Here is a 24,723-nt window from a genome sequence, read left to right as displayed (position 1 = left end):
ACGCTACAAGAATGAAGTTCAGAGATACTCCTAAGGTTAAGGCTTCAGAGGTTGAATAAGCTATTTTTGATAGAAGAATTTTTCCTTGAACATGTCTGCTTCTCATCTCTAGCGTTTTCATTTATCAGAGATTATGGAAAGCACATTTCTGAACACGTCTTGTAGGAATCTTCTCATTCATGGAGATGTATGACTCATAACTATCTCACATTCGTACCATGAACATCATCACTTCTGATTTCCTTTGATTATGACGGAAAATATCTGGAATGGAACACAATCAATTGTGTTTTGAGCTTGCGTATGAGGACTTGACAAAGTAGATTCGAGAAATGTTTTCATTGTCTGTGGAGAAGAAACTGGCCAGCCAAGAGAGCTTAAGGTAATATCAAGGGCCAAGAAGATGGTCATAATATGAAACAGAAGAATAGATCCAGTAAGACGGTCAATGTCTTACCCGTTATGATTATAGGTCTTATTTCTTATCCAATAGGTCTAAAACTTATCCTAAGAACTTCAGTTTGAAAATAAGGCTCGAATGCATTGAAACATGGTTTACATGTGATACAGAGATGGACATAATGCGAATATGCAAGGAATGTATGTGGCCCTGGCTAAACATATCAGCCAAACCCGCCATTCTCTCGCGAGGCAAGGTTGGTACACGGAGTCAGAGTAATTGTCTCAACTAACTCAAACAGGTCAATATAAAGTTAGTAAATCATCTGTACGTTAAACCGTGGGTATAATGCAGAAAGAAATATAATTCCAAATGTCATGGAAACTCTCTGGAACGATTATAACGAGTTAAATGAACAGCTTTCGGGGTGGCGCGAGGGCTGTTCGTTGTGGCTGTTCTGTTTGCCTCCCTAATTTCGTACGGTGACTCGGAGGAGAGTGAGGTAGGCGTCCGCTCGCTGTTGTTTCACCCAGAACTCAACAGGGGCGACTTGTTATGTTTGTTTCTGACTTGTTTTGGGGAGGGCAGCTTGTGTCTGAACGTAAGGGACGGCTATACCAGCCATCGAGTGTGTTTCCATCTTGTTCTTATGTGAAATGTGAGCCTTGCACGTCCGGGAGCCCTTGGCGCTGTGATCAGCTGATGCTCCAGAATGTGAGCAGCAGGAGCGGGCACTATGAGTTCTGAGGAACGATTAACGTCCCAAATGACACTATAATTGAGGCGGATCCCAATAAGTTGATACCAGTTATATCTCTGAATGTCATTGTATCGATTGGTATAAAATGAATCGCGGGAGCTGGGCGCAATTCTCGAAAATTTTGGCAAAAGAGAGTAGAGGGCTAGACTCTTGGCTGGGATGTAGGCAGTCTAAGAGCCTCACTTCTGTCCTGGCCGACTGGCAGTCTCCTGCCGTGTCATTAATGAAATAAACAGTTATATAGTCTTCCCAACACATATCACACGCCATTCTTCATTATCATTTCACGTATGCCCTTATTATTCTTTAAATAATGTCCCCGACTAACACACTGTGACCTAACTCCGGACGGGTCGGCCCTTATCAATATTTTGATGTTTTTAAAGATTAAATGTCCGGATGTTCATTATCTTACTATGTCCAGCTGGTGTAAGGGATTTGTAAATATACATTATTTCGCAGCTTCTAGATGGCTTGTGATATAATACTGGATAGTAATGATTGCTCTTCTGTACTAACTTCAGGAACTTGACCTGTCAAGTTAGTAACTTGGTATTAGTGTTCACTTGAGTACGTTTGTTCTCTAAGTAGATTTTGATGGTAATTCGAGAAAATACCATGATTCTATGGATGAGAGAAAAGATTATAGTGGAAAATGTTTGTAGGACAATGTACTAGAATTTCTTACTCAAAATTTCCCTTAAATTCTCATCATAATTTACATTCCAAATGTTATAGTGTTACAAATTTTGATGGCTGTTGAGAGAGTTTGTAACTTTGTTCTGTGATTTACATGTTGGGCATAATAATTTGTAAATGTTTTACAGAAAGGCTTCTCATTTTCATATATAAATTTCACTGTTACTGAAAACATTTCAGCCAAATTAGTAAAGTATTTTGAGTGGAGATCCACTTGCATCATGTTGAAACCAAAGTATGTCTTGGAAAAGTTATAAATCAGACTTTATGAGTGTCAGGTTATATATGATTGAATTTCCTCTTGAGGTGCTTGGATGAGTATATCCTGTGGAACATGGCTATTCCTATAATGATATTGATTTAAAGGTTTTATAAGTATGAATTATTTGTCTTCATTTGGTGCACTGCAAAATTTGGTAGTGTTATGTGTCTTCTGAGATGCAGGAAATTTAGTGTATAAGAATTATCTTGCTTTAAAATTCATTATATTGTTTTTATTAATGTTGTGATTACTTTTTGTATTTGATAAGCACCTCATGAAGTTAGTATGATGATGATAGTCATACAATATTGGATATAAAGTTACATGGGAATGAGTCTGTTGTATTTCTTAAGAATCCTGGATGACCATTCCTCACTAATATAATGTATATATATATAGTGTTGAAGATTGAGCCACAAGGCATACCTCAGATTTACTTTTGTTTTCATTACGACTTACAAGCAGTGTTTAGCAGTATTAGAGACGGCATTTGTGAAATATTGATTATTTTATTAATCAAAGCCTGATTAGTTTGATAGGAGATAGATCTGCACAAGAGAAACTTAAATACAAAGTATGATTATCAAACTTTAGCATAGATTTCGTCTCACCAGTATCATTTTCTGGTCTTCACAATGGAACTGATCTCCATGTATTAGTTTGGCATAGTGAGTTTCAGATTTTTTTGTTTGGATCCTACAACCTTGTAACAGAATTTATTGTTTTCAGTAGGGGATGCAGCAGCTGTAATGGCTGACCAACCAGTGCCCGAGAAGGCTCCAACTAAAGTTGAGAGTAAAAACAAGGAACCACAAAAGTTTCTTTACTTACAACTCCAGCAGGATAGGGTAAGTCATGTGAAGATTTTGATTTTTTATGATTTTGTGAAGATATTTTCACTCAAGTCACCCAAGTGGTGTTTCATTGTTGAAGTTTTGCCATATGAGGTTTGAAAAGTGATGTGATATTGATATGCAGGTCCATCAGATGTTGAACTGAAATATATTTCTTGACATTGAAATGGTATGGCTCTACTCTACTAATAAAAAACGCTGAATCTTGATAAGTAGGCTATTCCATTAAATGACAGTTTGTATTGTATGGTGATCTCTATATTTTTTGTGTTTTAAGAAATAGTACACATCCAGTTACTGATGCATGTTCATAAGGTAGTAAACGTGCCTTACAATGAAAAAGAAAATTGTTTAATAGTCATAAGCTAAATAGATGGAATGCTTTGTCTTTTTACTTATGATTATTTTGTGTTTGCAGCAGGTTAACATCTGAAATATCATTAAGCTTGTAACTAAATCTATCAGCACATGAAAAAATTCATTCTAAAGAGCAACATTTATATATCTTGTTGAAGATTCCTTAATGATTAATGGTGTTGTAGCAGTGGGGTTTATTGTGCATACTTGATTCTAAAACTGATCATTCTTTACAGTAATATATTCTTGCTACAAGCCTTAATCAGTAGCCTTCTATACAGAGTCAAGCTTCACATAATCCTTTAAGATATTGCCATGTTTGATTTTTGTGTTTCCATTATCCTTGTATTCTTTCCTTTGTGTAAGAGGTCTGCTGTATATATCAGACAATTCTTTTCCTGTGTTGATTATATAATGTTAGGAGAATGAAACTAAGTTTCTTTATCTTATCATACTGAACTAGCTGGCATGATTTATCGTAAAATATGTTTGTGGACAATGTTAATTCTGTAACTCATTAATTATGTTCAAAAGGATTAGAATATTTGATAGAAATTTTGATCTTGAAACACATTTTTTGAATAAATAAAGAAACTGCCGTGCACATGTACATCTCGTAGTGTCTTACAAGTGAATGTAATGAATTTGGAAAGGAATTCATGGCCATTGTAACTCATTTGATCATGGAAAAGAGGTGAGACATTCATAAATAAAAGCATAGGACTCTAAGGTCCTCTTTAATCTTTGAAAACATTTTGATTTTTGTTGCAGCTTGAGAACAGTGTTTGAGAAAATCAAGTATGCATGTTTGTTGAAGGTACTGGAAAGTGATCAAGATATTCCTTGATCTTGCGAGTGTCTTAATCATATTCAGTTGTACTTGGAACTTCAGATATTTATTAAGATGCACTAGGATAGGGAAGGAAGAATACCCATACATGTATGTATGTGAAGCATTGGCTGTAGATGAGAATGGGTGGAGGAGGGTTGATATGTTGGAAATTTAATGTTTGAGGATAATATGTGGTGTTAGGAGGGTTGATTGAGTAAATGATAAAAGGGTAAGAGAGAAGCATGGTTATATGAAGAGAATAGTTGAGAAAACCAAAGAGGGTGTGCTGAGAAGGTTTGGACATATGGAGAGAATGATTGGGGAGAGGTTGACCAAGAGGAGATATATGTCAGAATGGAGGGGATAGGAAGGGAGGACCAAACTGGGGTGGTTGGGTGGAGTACAAAAGATTTTGAGTGGTTAGGGCTTGAGCATGCAGGAGGGTGAAAAGTGTACCTGGGATGGAGTGAACTGCAGTGACATATTATACTGAGGGCAGCATTCTGTCATTTGACTGAACCAGGGTATGTAAAGTAATTTGGGGAGACCACAGAAGTGTCTGTGGGGATGGTAGTGGCTGTGGTTTTGTTTCATTACACATGTCAGCTAGAGAATGAATGAGAGCAAATGAGGCCTTTTCTTCATTTGTTCCTGACACTGCCTCATTAATGTGGAAAGTGTAGAACAAGAATTAAGGGAAAAAAAGAAATGTATGTGTGTGTGTGTGTGTGTGTGTGTGTGTGTGTGTGTGTGTGTGTGTGTTACCAGGATTCACTTGCAGGAGGTTACACAGTGATTGAAAAGTGAGTTTAGCTAGGCTGTATCACTGGGAGTACAGTCTCCTCAAAGAACTCACTCCAAGGGATTCTACATTTCCCTGCTACTGGAAATGATACAGCTTTGGTATGCAAGAGCCTTTAGAAAGGTCATGGATAACACCAGGACTCTTTTTCTTAGAAATTGGTCCTAGGGTAATTTTTCTTTTTTTTCTTTCAAACTATTCGCCATTTCCCGAATTAGCGAGGTAGCGTTAAGAACAGATGACTGGGCCTTTGAGGGACTACCCTCACCTGGCCCAATTCTCTGTTCCTTCTTTTGAAAAAAAAAAAAAAAAAAAAAAAATTATAGATAGATAATATCATTATTAGGTGTTACTGGCCTCTTCCTGCATAAGGTTTACTGTGAATGAAAAGTCACTTTTGATAATGTTGTGTCATTGGGAGTGCTGTTTTGTTAAAGAACTTCTAACTTCATAGGAGCCCACATTTCCTTGCTGCTGGAAGTAGCACCACTTTGAGCTGTAGGAGCCTCAGGAAGCATGCCCTAGATAACACCAGGCCTCCTTCTGAGAAAGAGGCCCTTAGGTAATATTTATTTATTTTATTAGTAATTGTACATGGATTTTTTTTTCATAAAGAAGAGTCCTGGTGTTAACCAAGACTTCTTTTCAGAGACTCCTACAGCCCAAGGCTGTGCTACTTCCAGTAGTAGGGAAATGTGGAATTCTTTGTTGTGAAATCTTTGATGAGACTGTACTCTGGGTGGGACAACCTCACTTTTCCCTCGAAGTGTAACTTCATGCTGGCTGAGTTTGGTAACATTCTGGGATAATGGTATATGTATGATATTTTCATATATAAAATAAGGAACTCATATGGGGCTCTTGCAACTTAGAGGCTGATAATCAGGAGCAGGGAAATATGGTCTTTTGAGTGAGAAGTCCCTGAACAAGACGATACTCCCTTTTGTCAGCTGACTGGTGATAGGGTAGAAGGGATGTTACCCACACATCTGTATGTTGTAGAGGATGAGCCAGGGGAATGGGGGCAGGGAGCTGGAAATTCTCCTTTCTTGTAGTGTCACTTTCTGGAAGTGGAGATGGTTAGGGAAGAATGACGAAGATTTCTCCCCAAAGGGTGGGCTTCTGATACTGCCTTGCTAAGGTGGGAGAGGAAAGCATGTACAGAAGATATTTCCTTGATACTTGTGATCAGCAAGCTTGTATATTTAACAGTTTATATTAGTTATTTTCATTTCATTATTTGATTTAAGACTTTTGTTCCTGTTCCACCCTGTTTATGGAGATGAAATTAGGGTGAAGGATCTGTAGCTGAATAGATAGAGGTAGATAAACATTTTGATACATGAATAGACAGACAGACATGAAAAGTAAACAGTTTAATACTTCAGACCGGTGATGGAACTGGACGAGTGGCAACCTTGGTTGGCGGTCGAGGGACAGCTGGACCAGCTCACTTTATCCCTCTCACCGCCAAACTTAACTCCATATCTGTGTTGGGGTCTGGTTCAAGACCTAACCGTGCCACTGTATCAGTACCAAATCCCCGAAGCCAGGCAAGTGATTATATGAGTTATGAATCATTGTGTTGCATGTCCTTTAGTATCTGTAGGGTAACTCATGAAGGAAGAATATGATGCATGAACCCTGCATATTATATAGCATATGTATCCTCTTAATTTTTGCTCCAGCATTTTTAATTCATGTAAATTTCTGTTACCACTATTTGAGAAGTGTAGTACATTTTACTGTGAGACACTAACAAAATATATATGTCAAGCTGTCGTAAGAAATGATCTGAGAGGAATTTCAGTGATTTGGCTGATAATTAGGAATTGTGATGTATGATGCTTGACAGTACCATCAGTATATTTTATGAGAAAAAAAAATGATCTTTGTCATGTGGGAAAGTTTAGGTAAGATTTTGATGTGTCTACTTAGACTTCTTTGTAAGCAAATGATCTTGTGATGTAAAAGTATGGATTGGGTAAGGTGTCCTTAATTAACATGTACTATGTGACCTACCTTATATGTTTCTTATGTTTTGGAGAATTTTAACTTAATACACTCATGGAATATGGTATGCTTAATTATTTTAATGTTGATAATGCCAGCTTCCATAATCCAAGAGGGTAACCCATGCAAAGGCTTCTCCATGCATCCCCTTCCTTGCACAGTCTGAATAACCCTCTTAGGCAGGCACCCCTCTCAGCCATACACTTCCTCAAGTGTGTCCTTCCACCTCTTTCTTGGTTTCCTTCCCTCATTATTATAAGATTGAGCTTTCCTTAAACCTATACCATCTTATTGGCCATATGTTCACTTTCACAACTTTTTCTGTCACTGTTCCATGCCTTATTCTTACATGTTCATTTATCTTTTTACCTACTGATCCTACTTCTAGTAGTAGGAAATCCATTGCTGTTGCTTGCACTCTTTCTATGTGTAATAAAGATAAGTACTTATTTTTTTTAAATGTAATTGTCTTTCCATTTGAGCAACGTAGTGTTAGTAACAAACAAACAGTGGCCACACCTGCACACATTCAGTCTCAAGTTGTCATGTATAAAGTACCAAAACCAGAGCCATTTATAGCCAGAGTTTACCTTGATCATTCCATGTGCCTTAGTTTAGCACATAAAGGCAAGCCACCTTTCATATACCACATCACACCAAAACATTCTGTCCAGAGCATACCTCTTGCATTCCTGATTGTTCAAGCCCCAATAACCCAAAGTCTCCTTTGCTCTATGATTCCATTTCCAATTTGGTCTTTCCAAGGAGGTAAGTACCACTTGTTACCCCTGTCTCAGGCTAAATCTTGCTATAATTAGGTAGGTACTCCACCCTTCTTCTCTCCACTTCTGACATATATCCTCTTTGTCGCTCATCCTTTCCACATGACCAAACTTTCAGCATTCCTTAGTTAGGCTTGTCAGTCACACTATACTCACTACCACGTTTCTCTCTAACAGTGTCATTTTCCATACGTGATCAACCCATCCCATGCCACATGTCATCCTTAAACATATAATTCTCTCTGTTGCATTCAGTACTCAAGACTTGTATCCAGTAAAAAAAAACTGTTGCAACTGACATGTTTTTGAACTTACTCATGATTGCTCTTACAGATATTTCCCTATCCTTCTGCAAACTCCATAACACACTCAGGACCTTAACCCTCTCTGCCATGTGACTCACTTCAGACCCCATGGTTCCTTCAGCTGCTCTCTCCGCTTTGAATTCAAGTACCTAAAAGTACTCTGCATCCTCCAGGCCCTCCATATATAAACTCACGCTTAAACTATCATGTCTCATCTTCCCTCCCAGCTTCATGTTATTTCCATACTTTTATTCACATTTACTTCAGTTTACCACCTGACCTGTTTCATCTGCAAATACTAATAGATTCACCTTATGTGCCTTCCAACCTTCAGTGTACTGCAGATGTGCCCCTTGCTCCAAGACTTACATTTCCATACTTTACTACCCAGTCTAAAGACAAATCTTATAGCCAGAGTGATATTACACATCCTTGAGTCAGACCCACCTTCATTGGGAACCACTCATCCTCTTTTGTACTTGCGCACTTGCCTTACTTTCCCAGTGAAATTTCCACAATGTATGTTGTAACTTTATATATATTCTCATTATCCATAGCACCTTCCTTAATGCATCTCTGTCAACACACTCGTATGCTTTCTCCAAGTATTTTTCTAACACATTTTCAAAGCATACACCTGGTCTTTATACCTACCTCTCTTGAAACTATGTTCTCTTCCCTAATCATCCTCTGTGCACATTACCACCCTCTCAGTCACCACTATCCTATAACCCTTATTCTGTGTACTCAATAGACTTATACCTTTACATTTTAACAATTCACTTTTGTCCCCTTGCCTTTATACAAGGAAACTACATATGCACTCTAGCAGTTCTCAAGCACTTCACAATGAACATTGTGTATGCTTGAATAGCCTAAATAACCATTTAGTAATCCCTTGTCACCACTCTCCTATAATCCTTATTCTGTGTACTCAACAGACGTATACCTTTACATTTTAACAATTCACTTCTGTCCCCTTGCCTTTATACAAGGAAACTATATATGCACTCTAGCAATTCTCAGGCACTTCACCATGAACAATGTGTATAATGGAATAACTTAAGTAACCATTCAGTAATCCCTTGTCCCATTTAGGATTATCATTTGGACCTGATTCCTGGTGGGTAAAAGTGGTGAAAGCTTTGTCAATGTTTGCATTGAAAGCACGCTGCTTATTGGTCAAATTATTTCCTATTCTTTTTTCTTCTCTAAAACAGCTTTTTTTCTTTGTATCTCATTATTTTTCCTTCCATTGATTTTTGTTGACATGGTATTGAACCCAAATACTTAAATTCTTGCAGCCACTTAATAGTAACTCATCATCCATCTTAACCTTGAACTTCAGCTCTGTATGTGATTGCAGAGTCTGCCACTACCCTAACCTCTTTTCAGAAACCCTCACCTTAATTTATGTGCATTTACCATCAACTTTATTCTTTTCTTTGTATAAAGTCTTCACTGCCTTCTGTAACTTATTAGTTTCTAGCAGCAATGAATTGTTTGCAAATAAGCTAGTCAACAGTGACTTGAGCTTATTATCCAACACAAGCTTTGTTCCTTCTTTTCTTTTTCTTGCTTTCATCTCTCTCACACTTATTTGCTTATTTCAGAACGTAACTAATCATCCATTTCCAGAAACACATGCTTTCAAATTTTTGTAGAATGATTATGTATTCACTAGTTTTCCTTGTAGAGTACAGATTTTTAGTATGGTACTTTCCACAATGTATTCTCATATACTCCATCATATGTATCATCCGGAGTCATTAATGGTGCATATACATTTCTTATTCTGTATACATTTTAGCAACCATCATCACGGATACAATATGATCAACACATCTATCTTTCCCAAACCTTTCTTACTTTTCTTTTAGCTATATACTTTTCTATTTTCAACCTTCACAGAGAATATTTTGATCATATTCTTTATTTTTTTTATTGATTCCTTTGTAATGATACATTGTACATTAATATACAGGTAGTGTATGAAAACAGATTACTGCACTAGAATTGCCCTCTGCCTTTGGCCTGTTAAGGGTGAGACACTGAAGGCTAAGAAGCAACACTGGAGTTGACCAGTTTTGGAGACTCCTTTGACTTTGCCCTCTCTTTGAAGGACTTCCAGGAGGGAATGGGCATCAGAGATTTAGATAGATAAGAATTCTATAATTACACTCAGAATCAGAAATTTACTGAAGCAATTTAGCAGTGATACAATCTGAACAGTTATTCAATTGCACTCAGAATTAGAAATTTACACAGGAGTAAGATAACATAGAATTACATTCTGATCAAGAATTATACTTAACTAGAACAGGCCATACAACTACAATTCACACAAGAAATATGCCGGAACTACATAACAGATCATGCAATTGCAATGAAAATGATTGTCTAGGAATAAGATAACAGATCGTACAATTACAGTCAAAGCAAGAAATTTAATGGATAGCATTTACATTCAGACTAGAAATGTTCAGGAACAAAAAGATGCCACACAGTTACAGTTAAAGGGATTTTTCAGGCCTAGATAACAAGTATTGCACTGCACATAACTGGGCCATGCAAGGAATAATGTGGAGTGTGAATATTTATCTTTCCCAAAGTCCCCCTGCTCTACTTTTTCCTACCTTTCTTATTTTCATCTCTATACAGTAATTCTCCTATACATTTTTGTTTTTAAGTGAACTGGCTCTTTTATAGTGTGTAAACTCATCCTTACCCCCTTTTGTATGTACAAAGGCACTGTTACTGCTCCTGGCCAGTCATATAGTAGCCTCGCACTTTTCCCAGACACATGCATATCAATTTTACAGGTGATTCACCTCCACACTTCAATATTTTGCTTTAATCTTATATTATGTATTGCATCACTGCAGATCTCCTTCATGTACTGTTGAATTGAGGGTATTAGTCATTATTTTTGACTTTAGGTAAATGTAATTTATACCTGTGAAATTTGTGTTATTTGGATGTTGATTTATCCTTGGTAAGAGGGGCTAATTTTAAGGAAATTACCCATATTTGTCATTTCTGACTTATGAAGATTTTGTGCGGTTTTTAGTGACAACTTTCTGATATAGTTGATTTGCTTTATTGGCTTATTTTATTGATTACTTAATTGGGAATCATAATTACAGGGAACTGCTGTTGTCACAATGGCAGCAACTCGTCCAGTTGTGGCTACAGCTGTAAGTATGCCATCTTCTCGGTCTGCAGTAGTGACAGCTGTAACAGTGACCAGTCCCAGACCTGTTATTGCATCTCCAGTGACAACAATTGCATCCAAACCAGGAGGTGCAGCATCTGTTGTTCGAAAGACTCATTCTACTAATGTCGTTGTTTCATCTGGTAAAGTTTGTTTATATTTGTCTTCATTCCTTTATAATCTTTTATAATTTTGTTGTTTCATGGTATTATTTTAAGTGCAGTTTTGGGAAGAACACGTTTTCAGGAAAGAATGGTTATATGCATTTATAGTGTGAATCAGGGAAGCGGGGGGGCTGGAAATCCTCCCCTCTCGTTTTTTTTTTTTTTTTAATTTTCCAAAAGAAGGAACAGAGAAGGGGGCCAGGTGAGGATATTCCCTCAAAGGTCCAGTCCTCTGTTCTTAGCGCTACCTTGCTAATGCGGGAAATGGTAGTAGTACGAAAAAATGAGAGGAATGAACAGGATGTCCTGAAAAGGTTTGGACTTATGGTAAGAATAAGCACAGAAAGACCCGACTGTGTGCTAGAGGTGGAGAGGAGATAAAAGAGTATTAATGGGTACTTATGATGAGATTTTGCCATTAGATGGGCTAATGCATAGTGCTCACTGCATATGCCAATGGCACCTGGTGTTTCCATCTGTGGCTATGTTGCTTCCCTTTGTCAGTTCTGTGGATACTATTTCAGTCTCTTCTCTTTTGAGCTGCTCGCATGTGTCTCATCCCCCATGTGCATGACCAGCTAACTTTTCCACCTTTGATGGGTGGGTCTACAAACACCAGAGAAGCTCTGATTATCCTTTCTTGTTTTCTCTTTCTTATGCCTGTTAACTATTTTTCATGTGATATCATGATTGGGATATGCAATTCCCTGCACCATGTTTGCTACTGTGAAAAGAAAAAATAAAAGTGAAGGTGTGGGAAGGATATATGATATGAGTAAATGAACAGAAGGGTACCTGGATGAAAGATTTCAAGGATGGTTTGGTCATGTAGAGCTCATGGCAGACAGTGAGTTAATCAAGGAGCTATACAGTCAGTACTGTAGTTCTGTGTGGTAAAAGGTATAAGAGTGAGAGGTTGACTGCACAAGAAATGGATAGATGCAAAGAGGTAATTGATAGAACTAGTAACATTACAACTGAAGAGAGAGACCAAATTGGAGGTGGAAGGATTGAGTGAAAAGATTTTGAGTGATCGGGGCCTGAACGTACAGGAGGGTAAGAGGCGTGCAAGGAATAGAGTGAATTGGTATGATGTGGTATACTGGGGTCAAGATGCTGTCAATGGACTGAACCAGGGCATGTGAAACGTCTTGGGTAAACCATGTAAAGGTCTTTGGAGCCTGGATAAGGATAGGGAGCTGTGGTTTCGGTGCATTACACATGACAGCTAGAGATGGAGTGTGAACGAATGTGGCCATTTTTGTCAGCTTTCCTGGTGCTGCCTCACTGAAGCAGGGGGTAACAATGCTGTTCCCTGTGGGATGGGGTAGCACCAGGAATGGATGAAGGCAAGCATGAATGTGTACATGTGTATGCATGTATATTTATGTGTATGTACATGTGCATATGTAGATATGTATATGTGCAAGTTTATATTATGTTTTTATATATATGTGTATGTGGGTGGATTGGCCATTCTTCGTCTGTTTCCTGGTGCTACCTCGCTGACGCAGGAAACGGCGATCAAGTGTAATGAATAGAATAAATAGATGTAGTGGAAGCATTTTATGCAGGGAGGATATGTGAATGGAGACAGTGGTCTCACTTAGCAGATCAACTTCATGTGCAAAGTGAAAAAGGTGAAAAGCACCTTTTAATTAAAAATGTGGACTTTCATTTGTCTGTTTAGTACAATACACAAGATTTTAGGATATGTGCACGTGATCTTCACAGAGGATGAACCTACCAGATCCAGCTGTTAGAAATAGGAATGAATAATTTTGACAGATAGTACCACATCTTACAAACATTATCTTTATTTAGCAGCCCTTTTTTTAGCATTTTGAATAAATGCGTCATGTTTTGTCACATCCAGGTGTTCCTAGGCCAGTGATGTCTCCAAATGCTACAACCATAACTGTCCTGGGGTCAAGTGGTGGTCTTTCTGGTGCCACAACCCCAGTATTACGTCCTGCCACCACTCAGGGTGCTCAGCCTCATGGACCAGTTATTCTTCATACATCCAAAGTTCCACCTCCTGTCACATCCTCTACAGCCAGCAGTAAAGGGGTATCCCCACGACTTGTGCCAATACCAATCACTCAGGTATGACTATTATTGTCTCTGATATAAACTTTTTTTACAAGTTACAAGTTGAATCATATTAGAATTTCATCAGGGTGACTGAGTGTTATGTCTCAGATGCACAAATGAATTTGCCTCTTTTTTTTTTTTGAACCAGGGCATGTGAAGCGTCTAGGGTAAACCATGGAAAGTTCTGTAGGGCCTGGATGTGGAAAGGGAGCTGTGGTTTCGGTGCATTATTACATGACAGTAAGAGACTGAGTGTGAACGAATGGGGCCTTTGTTGTCTTTTCCTAGCACTATCTTGCACACATGAGGTTGTTATTCCATGTGTGGCGAGGTGGCGATGGGAATGAATAAAGGCAGACAGTATGAATAATGTACATGTGTATATATGTATATGTCTCTGTGTGTATATATATGTATACATTGAGATGTATAGGTGTGTATATTTGCATGTGTGGACGTGTATGTATATACATGTGTATGTGGGTGGGTTAGGCCATTCTTTCATCTGTTTCCTTGCGCTACCTCGCTAATGCGGGAGACAGCGACAAAGCAAAATAAAGAAATGATTTTTTTTTTTTTTTTACTATTTTAGTGGTGGAACTTCATTAGAATTGTGTGATATTGTTATGGGATTACATATACCAGTTCATGTAGAAGGTAAATGATTTGTTGCTTTTCTGAGCCCAACAACAAGCTGAGGATGCCTCACCTTGAATATTTAGTGTATCCAAAGTTTCATTTTTGGTATGTTATTTGGCAAGTTCAAAATCCATTAGTGTAAAGGCCTGCACACCTGTGCATTTGCTAGGAATTAGTGGTTGACACTTCATGGTACATTTTAGTTAAATCTGAAATGTTGCCGAAGCCTGCCAGTAGGCATCTACACTTTATGTATTAGTACTTCAGTGGTATGAACTAATGATGATGTTAAGTAGCTGATAGCCACTTACACTTGTATAATGTAGCATGGTAGCAAGTGCACTAGAGTATTTATTTGTTGTATCAGAAATGATTTAAATGTCAATGAACCTGGATTTTTTATTTTAGCAAATTGTCTAGATTTTGTTCGATTTTTCAGTCAATGATAATCAATCTAAGTCAACGTACAGATCACTAAAGCTTTCCACAATGTGCAGTGAAAGTCACTGGCATATTAAAAATTATTTGAACAGCCCATGCGTTGGCCAACATTCCCATGATCAGAAAAATGGCCTCCAGAACTCAGATAGTCTTGTTTTCTGCTCATGCCCAAGATTAAACCACCCAGACACAACAGTGACTTATATCATATAGCATGCCACCCTTTATTGATACATTGACAATTTTTTCCTGTTTACTATTGCTTAAACCGTAAGAAAAGTTATAGATGTCACTAGCAACCAGTCTGTAGTGCCATATACCTGCATCAAGTAAAAGGTCTCAACCAAAACAGTGACTCATTCGCCAGCTGATGCTGCCATTGTCACCTACAAAGTGATTCATTCATTGTTTATTCTTGTTTCTTTGCTTTTCCCTAACTTAGTTATAGTTATTATGGTATGGAGATGTGCTGCATTATGATGCATAGATAAAGATATCCAATGATAATATATAGTGTTTTTAATGAGTACTCATGAACTGGCAACATGGAGTGGCTTAGCATCCATTTGAATCTGGGACTTTTATTTATTTATTTTTTTTTGCACCCTATAAAGTTATGTGTTATGTTTTATAATGCATGAATTGATATAGGTAATAATGATGTTCTATGTTTTGGACAAGTGCTTATGGGCTGGCAACACAGGGCTGATAAGGGTGCCTGTAAATGTGGCACTTCCAATTTTCTTTCTCGCATAACAATTAGTTTATCGTCATGGGTATAGAGAGTAAGAAATCTGTTACACTTGAAGTTAAAGCCATTTTACAGTCATCAGGAATGAATGCTTTATATTGATTTTTATTTATAATTGTTTTCCCTGTTATCATGTTGTTTTTTAAGAAAATGAAATGCCAGCTATGGAAACTTTATGGATATACCATGATAGAAAAGTAGTAAAAAAGGACCAGTTACCATTTTCATATTTGATTGGAGAATGCACAGTCCTTGGGAATGCTACTAGAAATTGATTTCTTGGCTAAAGGCTTAATTAACCATTAAATGCCAGGAGTCATTGTATGGTGATATGTGTAGCAAACACCAGGAGTGGTCATGTTTACATAAGTTTTCCTGGGCTTACTTTAAAAACCAACAGTATATTGACCTTGTATGGCTGCTAAATCTCTCTCAGTTACCAGAGGGGTTTATTCCAGGGGCTACCACTGTCTAGAAGTAATTCTTATTGTGAATATATATATATTTGAATAAATGAAATATATGTAAATTCTTTTTATGTAAGTAAATAGGAAGCGTAAATAGTGGAAATAAAAAGAGCGTGGTTGAGAGAGCAGAAGAGGGTGTTTTGAAGTGGTTTGGGCACATGGAGAGAATGAGTGAGGAAAGATTGACCAAGAGGATATATGTGTCGGAGGTGGAGGGAACGAGGAGAAGAGGGAGACCAAATTGGAGGTGGAAAGATGGAGTGAAAAAGATTTTGTGTGATCGGGGCCTGAACATGCAGGAGGGTGAAAGGAGGGCAAGGAATAGAGTGAATTGGAGCGATGTGGTATACCGGGGTTGACGTGCTGTCAGTGGATTGAATCAAGGCATGTGAAGCGTCTGGGGTAAACCATGGAAAGCTGTGTAGGTATGTATATTTGCGTGTGTGGACGTATGTATATACATGTGTATGGGGGGGGGTTGGGCCATTTCTTTCGTCTGTTTCCTTGCGCTACCTCGCAAACGCGGGAGACAGCGACAAAGTATAAAAAAAATAGTGATATGACATGTGGTGAGGGCCTCGAGGCTAAAGAAACTCCCATGAGCCCCCTACTCCACTACCTATGATAGGAAAATTAAGCATTATCTTTAGGGCTATCTCATGGCCATGAATGTTATGTTAGACCATTTGTTTTTGTATGTTCACATGTTTTTCTTTCATGGATAGTGATGTCATTAAATTTGTCAGAGGCTCACCCTCTTCACTAACCCCTTGCCAGAGTCTCTATATGTTAACTTCTGAGTCGTACTGTGGTCATATAATTTATGTTGGCTTACCTTGTTGTACGTTTCCTTTACTTTTACTTGCATTTGTCTCATTGAAAACTGGGAAACAGAAAATATGATTGTTTTCTCACTTGAGCATCTTCTCTACCAACATTTAAGGGTTTAGAAAGACATTACTCTGGTGCACTTGTATCCTGTCCAGTAATTCAAATTATACCACACATATACCCTATGATTTTGAAGGCAATTTTACCTCCACAGAACAGTATTAGACCCAGCTGCCTCCATCATTGATAGTTAATATGTAAATGTGACCTTTTATCCTTAGATAGGTAATATTTGACTTAACTGTTATAAATAAGTTAATGGGGTTAGCATATCCCTTTCAAAACTGTAAGATATTCTATTCCAGAAATGCAACCTGGCATTATCATATGCTGTAATCTCGGGATAGTTCTTGGCTTTCATCATCTGCAAAAATTTTCCTCTTTGTGATTTTGTAGATTCTGTCGTACCAGTCAGCAGACTGTTTCTAAACAGCATCCCATATTGACTGTTCTGATGTAATGAATAACTGTCTGTCCTTGATGTAATAAGTAACTGTCTAGCCTAAGAGAAGTCAGTGATTAGCCAAGAGATTTGAACCTAGGACATGTCTGTCCCAGGATGGGTATGAGTTTGGTTGACTAAAAGGTTTGTGCTATAGAAAAGGTTGAATAAGCTCTCTTACAGTATTGCTCCAAGGTGACCAAGGGCCCTTTTTTTAATGATAGCTGATATTTCTTCGTACTATTGTGGATGTGCCATCAGCATACCCCTGTTCTAGATATGACTTAGATTATTCCCAAGGTAGAAAGTAGGTTTGTTGCTTACAGCTTCTACTAAATGTATTAACAGATATTATTTTAGTTTTTCTAACTGGTGTATCATGTGTCCATGCTTCTAGTACAGGACTTCTGTTTATTCTCTGAAGAACTTGTGTCCATGGCTCTCTCTGTCTCTTCTTGAGAATCTATGTTCACCTGTTTATAAAAGAAATCCCCTATTATAACTTTACCAGTTTGACAGGTTTATTGCTTCAAGTGTCATCTTGATTGTTTCTTCGTCATTATCTTTGTATAGTTGGTATGACTCGTTGAAATTCCTTAGATGATTATCAGTAATTAACTTTTATGCAATTCTTACCATTTACTTTTCGTAAGGTGTGTTATTTGACTGGGCCATCATCCAGTATTTTCCTAAAACTTAAAGGTGTCCCTTATTAAGTGCTCTGGTCCTCTTTTCCCCCCCTGTTGTCTCTCTCTTTTGCAATTGTGTATCCTTCTGGACAACAGGTGAGGCCTTTTCTCTTAGTGAGTTTTGTCTTTACTACTCGAACAGTATCAGGTTTGTTTGTCTTACTCTATTCTTAATCACCAGTCCATTTGTATGTGTATACATTCCTTTCAGCCTGATATTCACATCACTTGATTTTCCTAACCTATCAGAGGGATTGGTAATCTGTTCTGCCCTTTAGCCTCTTTTGATGTCATCCTTTTTTTGCCCTCTGGCTGTTTTCTTTATTTCTTTGTCTGTCTTCCCATGGTCTCTCAGCTGTAATAAATTGCCTTCTTTCTTGCTTGCAAGTTTCATATCCTGCTTTAGTACTTCGTGGATACACAAGTCCATATTGAATGTAATCACTTCTGGTAATCCCCTTATGTCTTGAATCTGTGTACCATTTCTCTTTGTCCATCTTAGAAAATGCTTTTGTCATGCTTGTAGCCTTTAGTAGTCTTTTAATCAGTATTTCTTCCTTCTCCACCCTTTCCTCTGTGGCTTGAGTATGATCGTCTTGCAGTTCAAAAATCATTAGTTTATGTGTCCTCCTAATGTTCTACTAATGTTCATTTTGGTGCAACCCACTTATCTGCTAATTCTGCTGTGTTGATTCATCAAGCTCCATCTCTGGTTTTATCTAAAATCTTCCTTTTTGTCACACTGACCCTGAATATTCTGCGCTTTTTTGAGTCTTCTATATAACAGACCATAGTCTTAAACAGTGCATATCATCCACAGATATGCACAATTTAAAGCCTTGGTTTCAGCGTCCCCAAGTCTCTGTTCCACTGCATCAGTCATTACCATATGTATCTGATCAACAGGCTCAGAATTTGCTCATGATCTCTACCCTCTTTAATGTACAGCCTCCAGTCTCAATGTTATGGGCATTTTCTCTAGTTTTATCTCAAGGACAACTTGGGAAGACCTATCTGGGCTCTTGCTCTAACACTTTCATTGTTTGATCCTGCTTTCCTTTAGTTACATTCTGTTTCAATCCCTTCATTGATTTACTATTGTTATCATGCCTTTTAAATATATTTTTTGGTTCCCAACTTCCTCTTGCATACAGTGACACTTTTCATGATCATTCCTCTGTTTCTTTATGTATTCTTCAAATCATTGTACCTTCTGAACTTGTTTCTCCTGTTATTCTGCTTTTTGATCCTATTCTCCTCCAAATGACTCTTGCTTGGCATTGTGACCAGAGGTAAAAAGGAAAATATGTTGCTGTCCATAGTTAAGATGACATACCTAGTTAACCTTGTTTTATGAATTCATAGTTCATTAAAAAACTGTGAAAGTTACTGACGGTGATTTAGGGTGGTCTAGGGACTATTATTCTCTTGCTTTGGGCCTTCTATGTAATTCACAATCCAAAACATTGTCCTAAAACTTGAGAAGCTGTTGTGCCATCAGCTTGTCACATCTAAAGTTCAGAAGAGTCTTTCATAAAAACTTTTGATTTTCTATTTTGTTACTTTGGTGCAAAATATATGAAAGTAAACTTTCCTCCTTGTGTTTGCATTTTATATGTGTTTAATATATCAAGCATTTCAGGAAAAATACATGAAGAATGAAGCTAAGGGTATAGTTTGCTGAATTATCCTTATGCAGCTATTGCATACATATATTTATCATCTCTGTCACAGGTACGCACAGGAGTTGCAAATAAAGCAGTCCTCTCGTACAGTGCCCTTCTTCAGGCGGGGACGGGTGGTGGGAGTAGTGGGGCAGGTGGTGGTGTCACTAGCAAGAAGGAGGGGCAATCTTCACCCCATTCTCCCCAACCACTGCTTTTACAAGCTGCCACACCATCAACTGTCAAGGGTGCAGCAGCTTTGGCCAAGACTGGAGGTGCCACGATTAGCATTATTACTGGCAAGGTACTTTTTGACAATTTTCCATTTTCCTTAGGAAAAATATAATTTACTGTACATCATGAATGTTTCCCAGTTGCATTTGAATAACTTATTTATCTTTTTTGTATTCTTTTGCATGTTCAATCATGATTTGTTAACACTTTAGCTTATCATTGTCAAGGTTTCATCAGACTTCTGGTCTGTGTTGATTCTATCAGTCTGTCAGTCGATATCTTTGATGCCCATTCCCTTTAGAGAAACATTACATTTCCACTTTATTTACTCTGTGTAGACTTTGCTCATTTGAGTTTTAAAATTAATCTGTTTATTATGTTATACAGTTGGGCCACCAATGAAGTATCTTTGCCAAACTTTTTATTATAGATCGCTTTTACCAGTAAAGTGGTAAAGTGAGTGAAAGAATAAAGCTGAGAGTAAATGTGAATAAGAGCAAGGTTATTAGGTACAATAGGTTTGAGGGTCAAGTCAATTGGGGGGTAAGTTTGAATGGAGAAAAACGAGGAAGTGAAGTGTTTTAGATATCTGGGAGTGGATTTGGTAGGGGATGGAACCATGGAAGCGGAAGTGAATTATAGGGTGGGGGAGGGGGCGAAAATTCTGGGAGCGTTGAAGAGTGTGTGGAAGTCGAGAACATTATCTCAGAAAGCAAAATGGGTATTTTTGAAGGAATAGTGGTTCCAGCAATGTTATATGGTTGCGAGGCATGGGCTATGGATAGAGTTGTGCGGAGGAGGGTGGATGTGCTGGAAATGAGGTGTTTGATGACAATATGTGGTGTGAGGTGGTTTGATCGAGTAAGTAATAATAGGGTAAGAGAGATGTGTGGTAATAAAAAGAATGTGGTTGAGAGAGCAGAAGAGAGTGCTTTGAAATGGTTTGGTCACATGGAGAGAATGAGTGAGGAAAGATTGACCAAGAGGATATATGTGTCAGGGGTGGAGGGAACGAGGAGAAGTAAGAGACCAAATTGGAGGTGGAAAGATGGAGTGAAAAAGATTTTGAGTTATCGGGGCCTGAACATGCAGGAGGGTGAAAGGCGTGCAAGGAATAGAGTGAATTGGAATGATGTGGTATACCGGGGTCGACGTGTTGTCAATGGATTGAACCAGGGCATGTGAAGCGTTTGGGGTAAACCATGGAAAGTTCTGTGGGGCCTGGATGTGGAAAGGGAGCTGTGGTTTCGGTTCATTATTACATGACAGTTAGAGACTGAGTGTGAACGAATGTGGCCTTTGTTGTCTTTTCCTAGCGCTACCTCACACACATGAGGGGGGAGGGGGTTGTTATTACATGTGTGGTGAGGTGGCGATGGGAATGAATAAAGGCAGACAGTATGAATTATGAACATGTCTATATGTATATGTCTGTGTGTGTATATATGTATACGTTGAGATGTATAGGTATGTATATTTGTGTGTATGGACGTGTATGTATATACATGTGTATGTGGGTAGGTTGGGCCATTCTTTTGTCTGTTTCCTTGCGCTACCTCGCTAGCGCGGGAGACAGCGACAAAGCAATGTGATAAATAAATATTTTTTTTTTTTTTGCTTTCTCGCTGTGTCCCGCGTTTGCGAGGTAGCGCAAGGAAACAGACGAAAGAAATGGCCGAACAAACCCCCATACACATGTATATACATACGTCCACACACGCAAATATACATACCTACACAGCTTTCCATGGTTTACCCCAGACGCTTCACATGCCCTGATTCAATCCACTGACAGCACGTCAACCCTGGTATACCACATCGATCCAATTCACTCTATTCCTTGCCCTCCTTTCACCCTCCTGCATGTTCAGGCCCCAATCACACAAAATCTTTTTCTCTCCATCTTTCCACCTCCAATTTGGTCTCCCACTTCTCCTCGTTCCCTCCACCTCCGACACATATATCCTCTTGGTCAATCTTTCCTCACTCATTCTCTCCATGTGCCCAAACCATTTCAAAACACCCTCTTCTGCTCTCTCAACCACGCTCTTTTTATTTCCACACATCTCTCTTACCCTTACGTTACTTACTCGATCAAACCACCTCACACCACACATTGTCCTCAAACGTCTCATTTCCAGCACATCCATCCTCATGCGCACAACTCTATCCTTAGCCCACGCCTCGCAACCATACAACATTGTTGGAACCACTATTCCTTCAAACATACCCATTTTTGCTTTCCGAGATAATGTTCTCGACTTCCACACATTCTTCAAGACTCCCAGAATTTTCGCCCCCTCCCCCACCCTATGATCCACTTCCGCTTCCATGGTTCCATCCGCTGCCAGATCCACTCCCAGATATCTAAAACACTTTACTTCCTCCAGTTTTTCTCCATTCAAACTTACCTCCCAATTGACTTGACCCTCAACCCTACCATCTTGCTTTCTCCCATTTTGAATACGTATTTCCTCTTTCTCCTTTCCATTTTATTTTATTGAAAGTGCATATCTTATATTTTGCATAAACAAGTAAAATCCTCCATCTTTATAGGGTTCCAAACAAGGCTCTGCTCCTGTGTCCAATACCAATCCTGTGAATATGCTGTCTGTGAATTTGGGACAAAACAAGTCAAATATGATTAATTTCAAGATTTCTAATGGCCAGATTCAAGCAGACAATATACAGCAAGTTGATGGTATGTATTTTATTTTGTGAGACCTTTTTTGTATACCCTGATATCCAGCTTGACTGAATTATATATTTGATCTAGTGTTGTGTCTGTATGCAATGAATTTGATTACCCTCACCATTCAGTTATGTGGTGCCCATGTAGCTCATTGTCTTTGTCTAGTTGTGCCCAGGTGTATAGTGCTGATGTGCAACCATGAGTCCATGAAATAGGGTAGCTAAGAGAGGAACTGTTTAATGACATCCTGCTCCTTCTCATGTGGGAGTAGGTAGTTGCCATAGGCATTTATTTATTCAAAATGCCAATATGTCAGAGACAGATTGTTCAGAGCTAACTCTTTGTGCTTTATTAGTTGCTTAACCCAGTTTTATGTATATGTGCTGTATATCTATATCTCTGACACCTGTTTTCAACTAAATCCCCTTAAGAGGGTGGCCACAACAATAGAGTCTACATAACCAGTGAACTCCAGTGCCACTTCTTATCCTTTAGTGCCTCACCCTTAGAATACCACTGGCAGAGAGCAAGTCTAGTGCAGGTTTTGCAGAGGCTCCTCCATAATGTTCCTATTGACTACTTCTACCGAATGCTCATGTCAAAATATTCCTACCTACTACTTTGTCTATTGCTTCTAACATTTTGCTGGAAATCTAGTTACAAAGAATGAGCAGTGTGAGTTAAGTGTTGTTAAGTGTTATCTCTGACAAGGAGAGATTGTATGTTTGTGGAGTGAATGCCGGTCGTCCACATGTGGGTGAGGCAGAAAGGAAAGACAGCTACCTGAGTAAGAGGAGTGTGGCTTGACAACCACTGAAGTGCTGGCTTACCACGTAGGCATCACTAACCCTTTCCGATATCCAGGCGGGTAGTACTGGTGATATACTTCCCTGGTTTTTGGTTGCCTACCAACTACTACCTATATATGTATGTATGCTTGCTGGTTTTATTGATGCTTTGTCTCTGTAATATCAAAATAGGTTTTCACGCATTATAGTCACTTTTGTCTTTAAGAATATGGCTGGTATCCCATCAGGTTCTGACACTGAGTTCTCTCTATCTGTGGTTAGCTTTCCTCTGCAACCTTGTGAATCTCACTCATTGTTGTGTAAATGATGTATTTTGCCATATAATTTCAAAGATATTCATATGAAAATGAAAGAAATTCAGAAGTATTTTTCATCCACTACTTTCACTCTGATAATGTGTAAAAATTTATGAGGTTTGAGCAAAATGCAGTAAATAGTATGGTGGTAAGACTAAATTGTTAAGCGAGTTGTCACACCACACGTTTTATGGTTTATTAGACTCCCCTGAAAAATTGATCTCTGATATTATTTTGTCTTATATGATAAATCTTTTCAGGTTATAATTAGTGTGCTTCTTTGATAACTTTTTCATAACATTGTGTTTTTGAGGTCAGCTGGACTCTGGCAACTCTACCTACACTCCCGCTAGAAATACTTTCTGTTTCAGTTTGGTCAGTTGGTAAAGTCATTGTCCATAAAATCACTCCACATGATCTGGACAAATAATTGTTATCAACAAATTCAGGGTCATTTGCCTGGCCCACAGAATTTGGTTAAGATTTGTTCAGTGTCCTTCATAGAAAACTCATGAGAATGTATTGTCATTGGCATTGCTGGAGGGTGACTGACTGTGGTGAGAAATATTTGGCAGCCACCCAGGCTCAGCAGGCAGTCTTGAAGTAGAGGCATGAAACTCAATGCATGAATTTGCATCTAGAGGAGTTGGCCAGCATGCATGAATCCCCAGCTAGTAGAGTGAAGAGTTTAACTTGGTCATTTGCTTCTGTTGTGGCCCAATCTGTAATTTCAGCATCTCTGGGGCATTGTCACTCAAAGGATAGACTATTTAATTTTCTGAAGTCTTTAGTTCTAAAGCTGAATGCTGACTTGTTTTTGGTTTATTAGCATTCCACATAATTTTTTGGGTGACTTTCCTTTTGTTCCTCTACTTTAGAAGGCCCAATCTCCAATTTTTTGTTCTTTGCTTTATTTTTTATTTTTTTTTTTTGCCGCTGTCTCCCGCATTTGCGAGGTAGTGCAAGGAAACAGACGAAAGAAATAGCCCAACACACCCCCATACACATGTATATACATACGTCCACACACGCAAATATACATACCTACACAGCTTTCCATGGTTTACCCCAGACGCTTCACATGCCCTGATTCAACCCACTGACAGCACGTCAACCCTGGTATACCACATCAATCCAGTTCACTCTATTCCTTGCCCTCCTTTCACCCTC

The 24,723-nt window shown here is 38.5% G+C and overlaps 1 protein-coding gene across 3 annotated transcripts in view; it reads left to right on the top strand.

Moving 5' to 3' along the window:
- The first annotated feature begins 862 nt into the window (after nucleotides 1-862).
- Nucleotides 863-24,723, top strand: part of l(3)mbt (lethal (3) malignant brain tumor) — a 49,331-nt gene continuing 25,470 nt past the window's right edge. The window contains exons 1-7 of one of the 3 annotated variants that reach the window (XM_071680759.1): nucleotides 863-902; nucleotides 2,851-2,969; nucleotides 6,355-6,519; nucleotides 11,213-11,423; nucleotides 13,321-13,550; nucleotides 19,593-19,826; nucleotides 22,313-22,457. In XM_071680759.1, the coding sequence (XP_071536860.1) occupies nucleotides 2,871-2,969; nucleotides 6,355-6,519; nucleotides 11,213-11,423; nucleotides 13,321-13,550; nucleotides 19,593-19,826; nucleotides 22,313-22,457 (1,084 nt within the window). In that variant the 5' untranslated portion in view covers nucleotides 863-902; nucleotides 2,851-2,870. The other 2 variants (XM_071680748.1, XM_071680752.1) reach the window with 2 other exon arrangements.

Source organism: Panulirus ornatus, chromosome 2 (genome assembly GCF_036320965.1).
Source record: "Panulirus ornatus isolate Po-2019 chromosome 2, ASM3632096v1, whole genome shotgun sequence".
In the NCBI taxonomy this organism is placed as follows: domain Eukaryota; kingdom Metazoa; phylum Arthropoda; class Malacostraca; order Decapoda; family Palinuridae; genus Panulirus; species Panulirus ornatus.
This window is presented reverse-complemented; position numbering and strand designations above follow the sequence as displayed.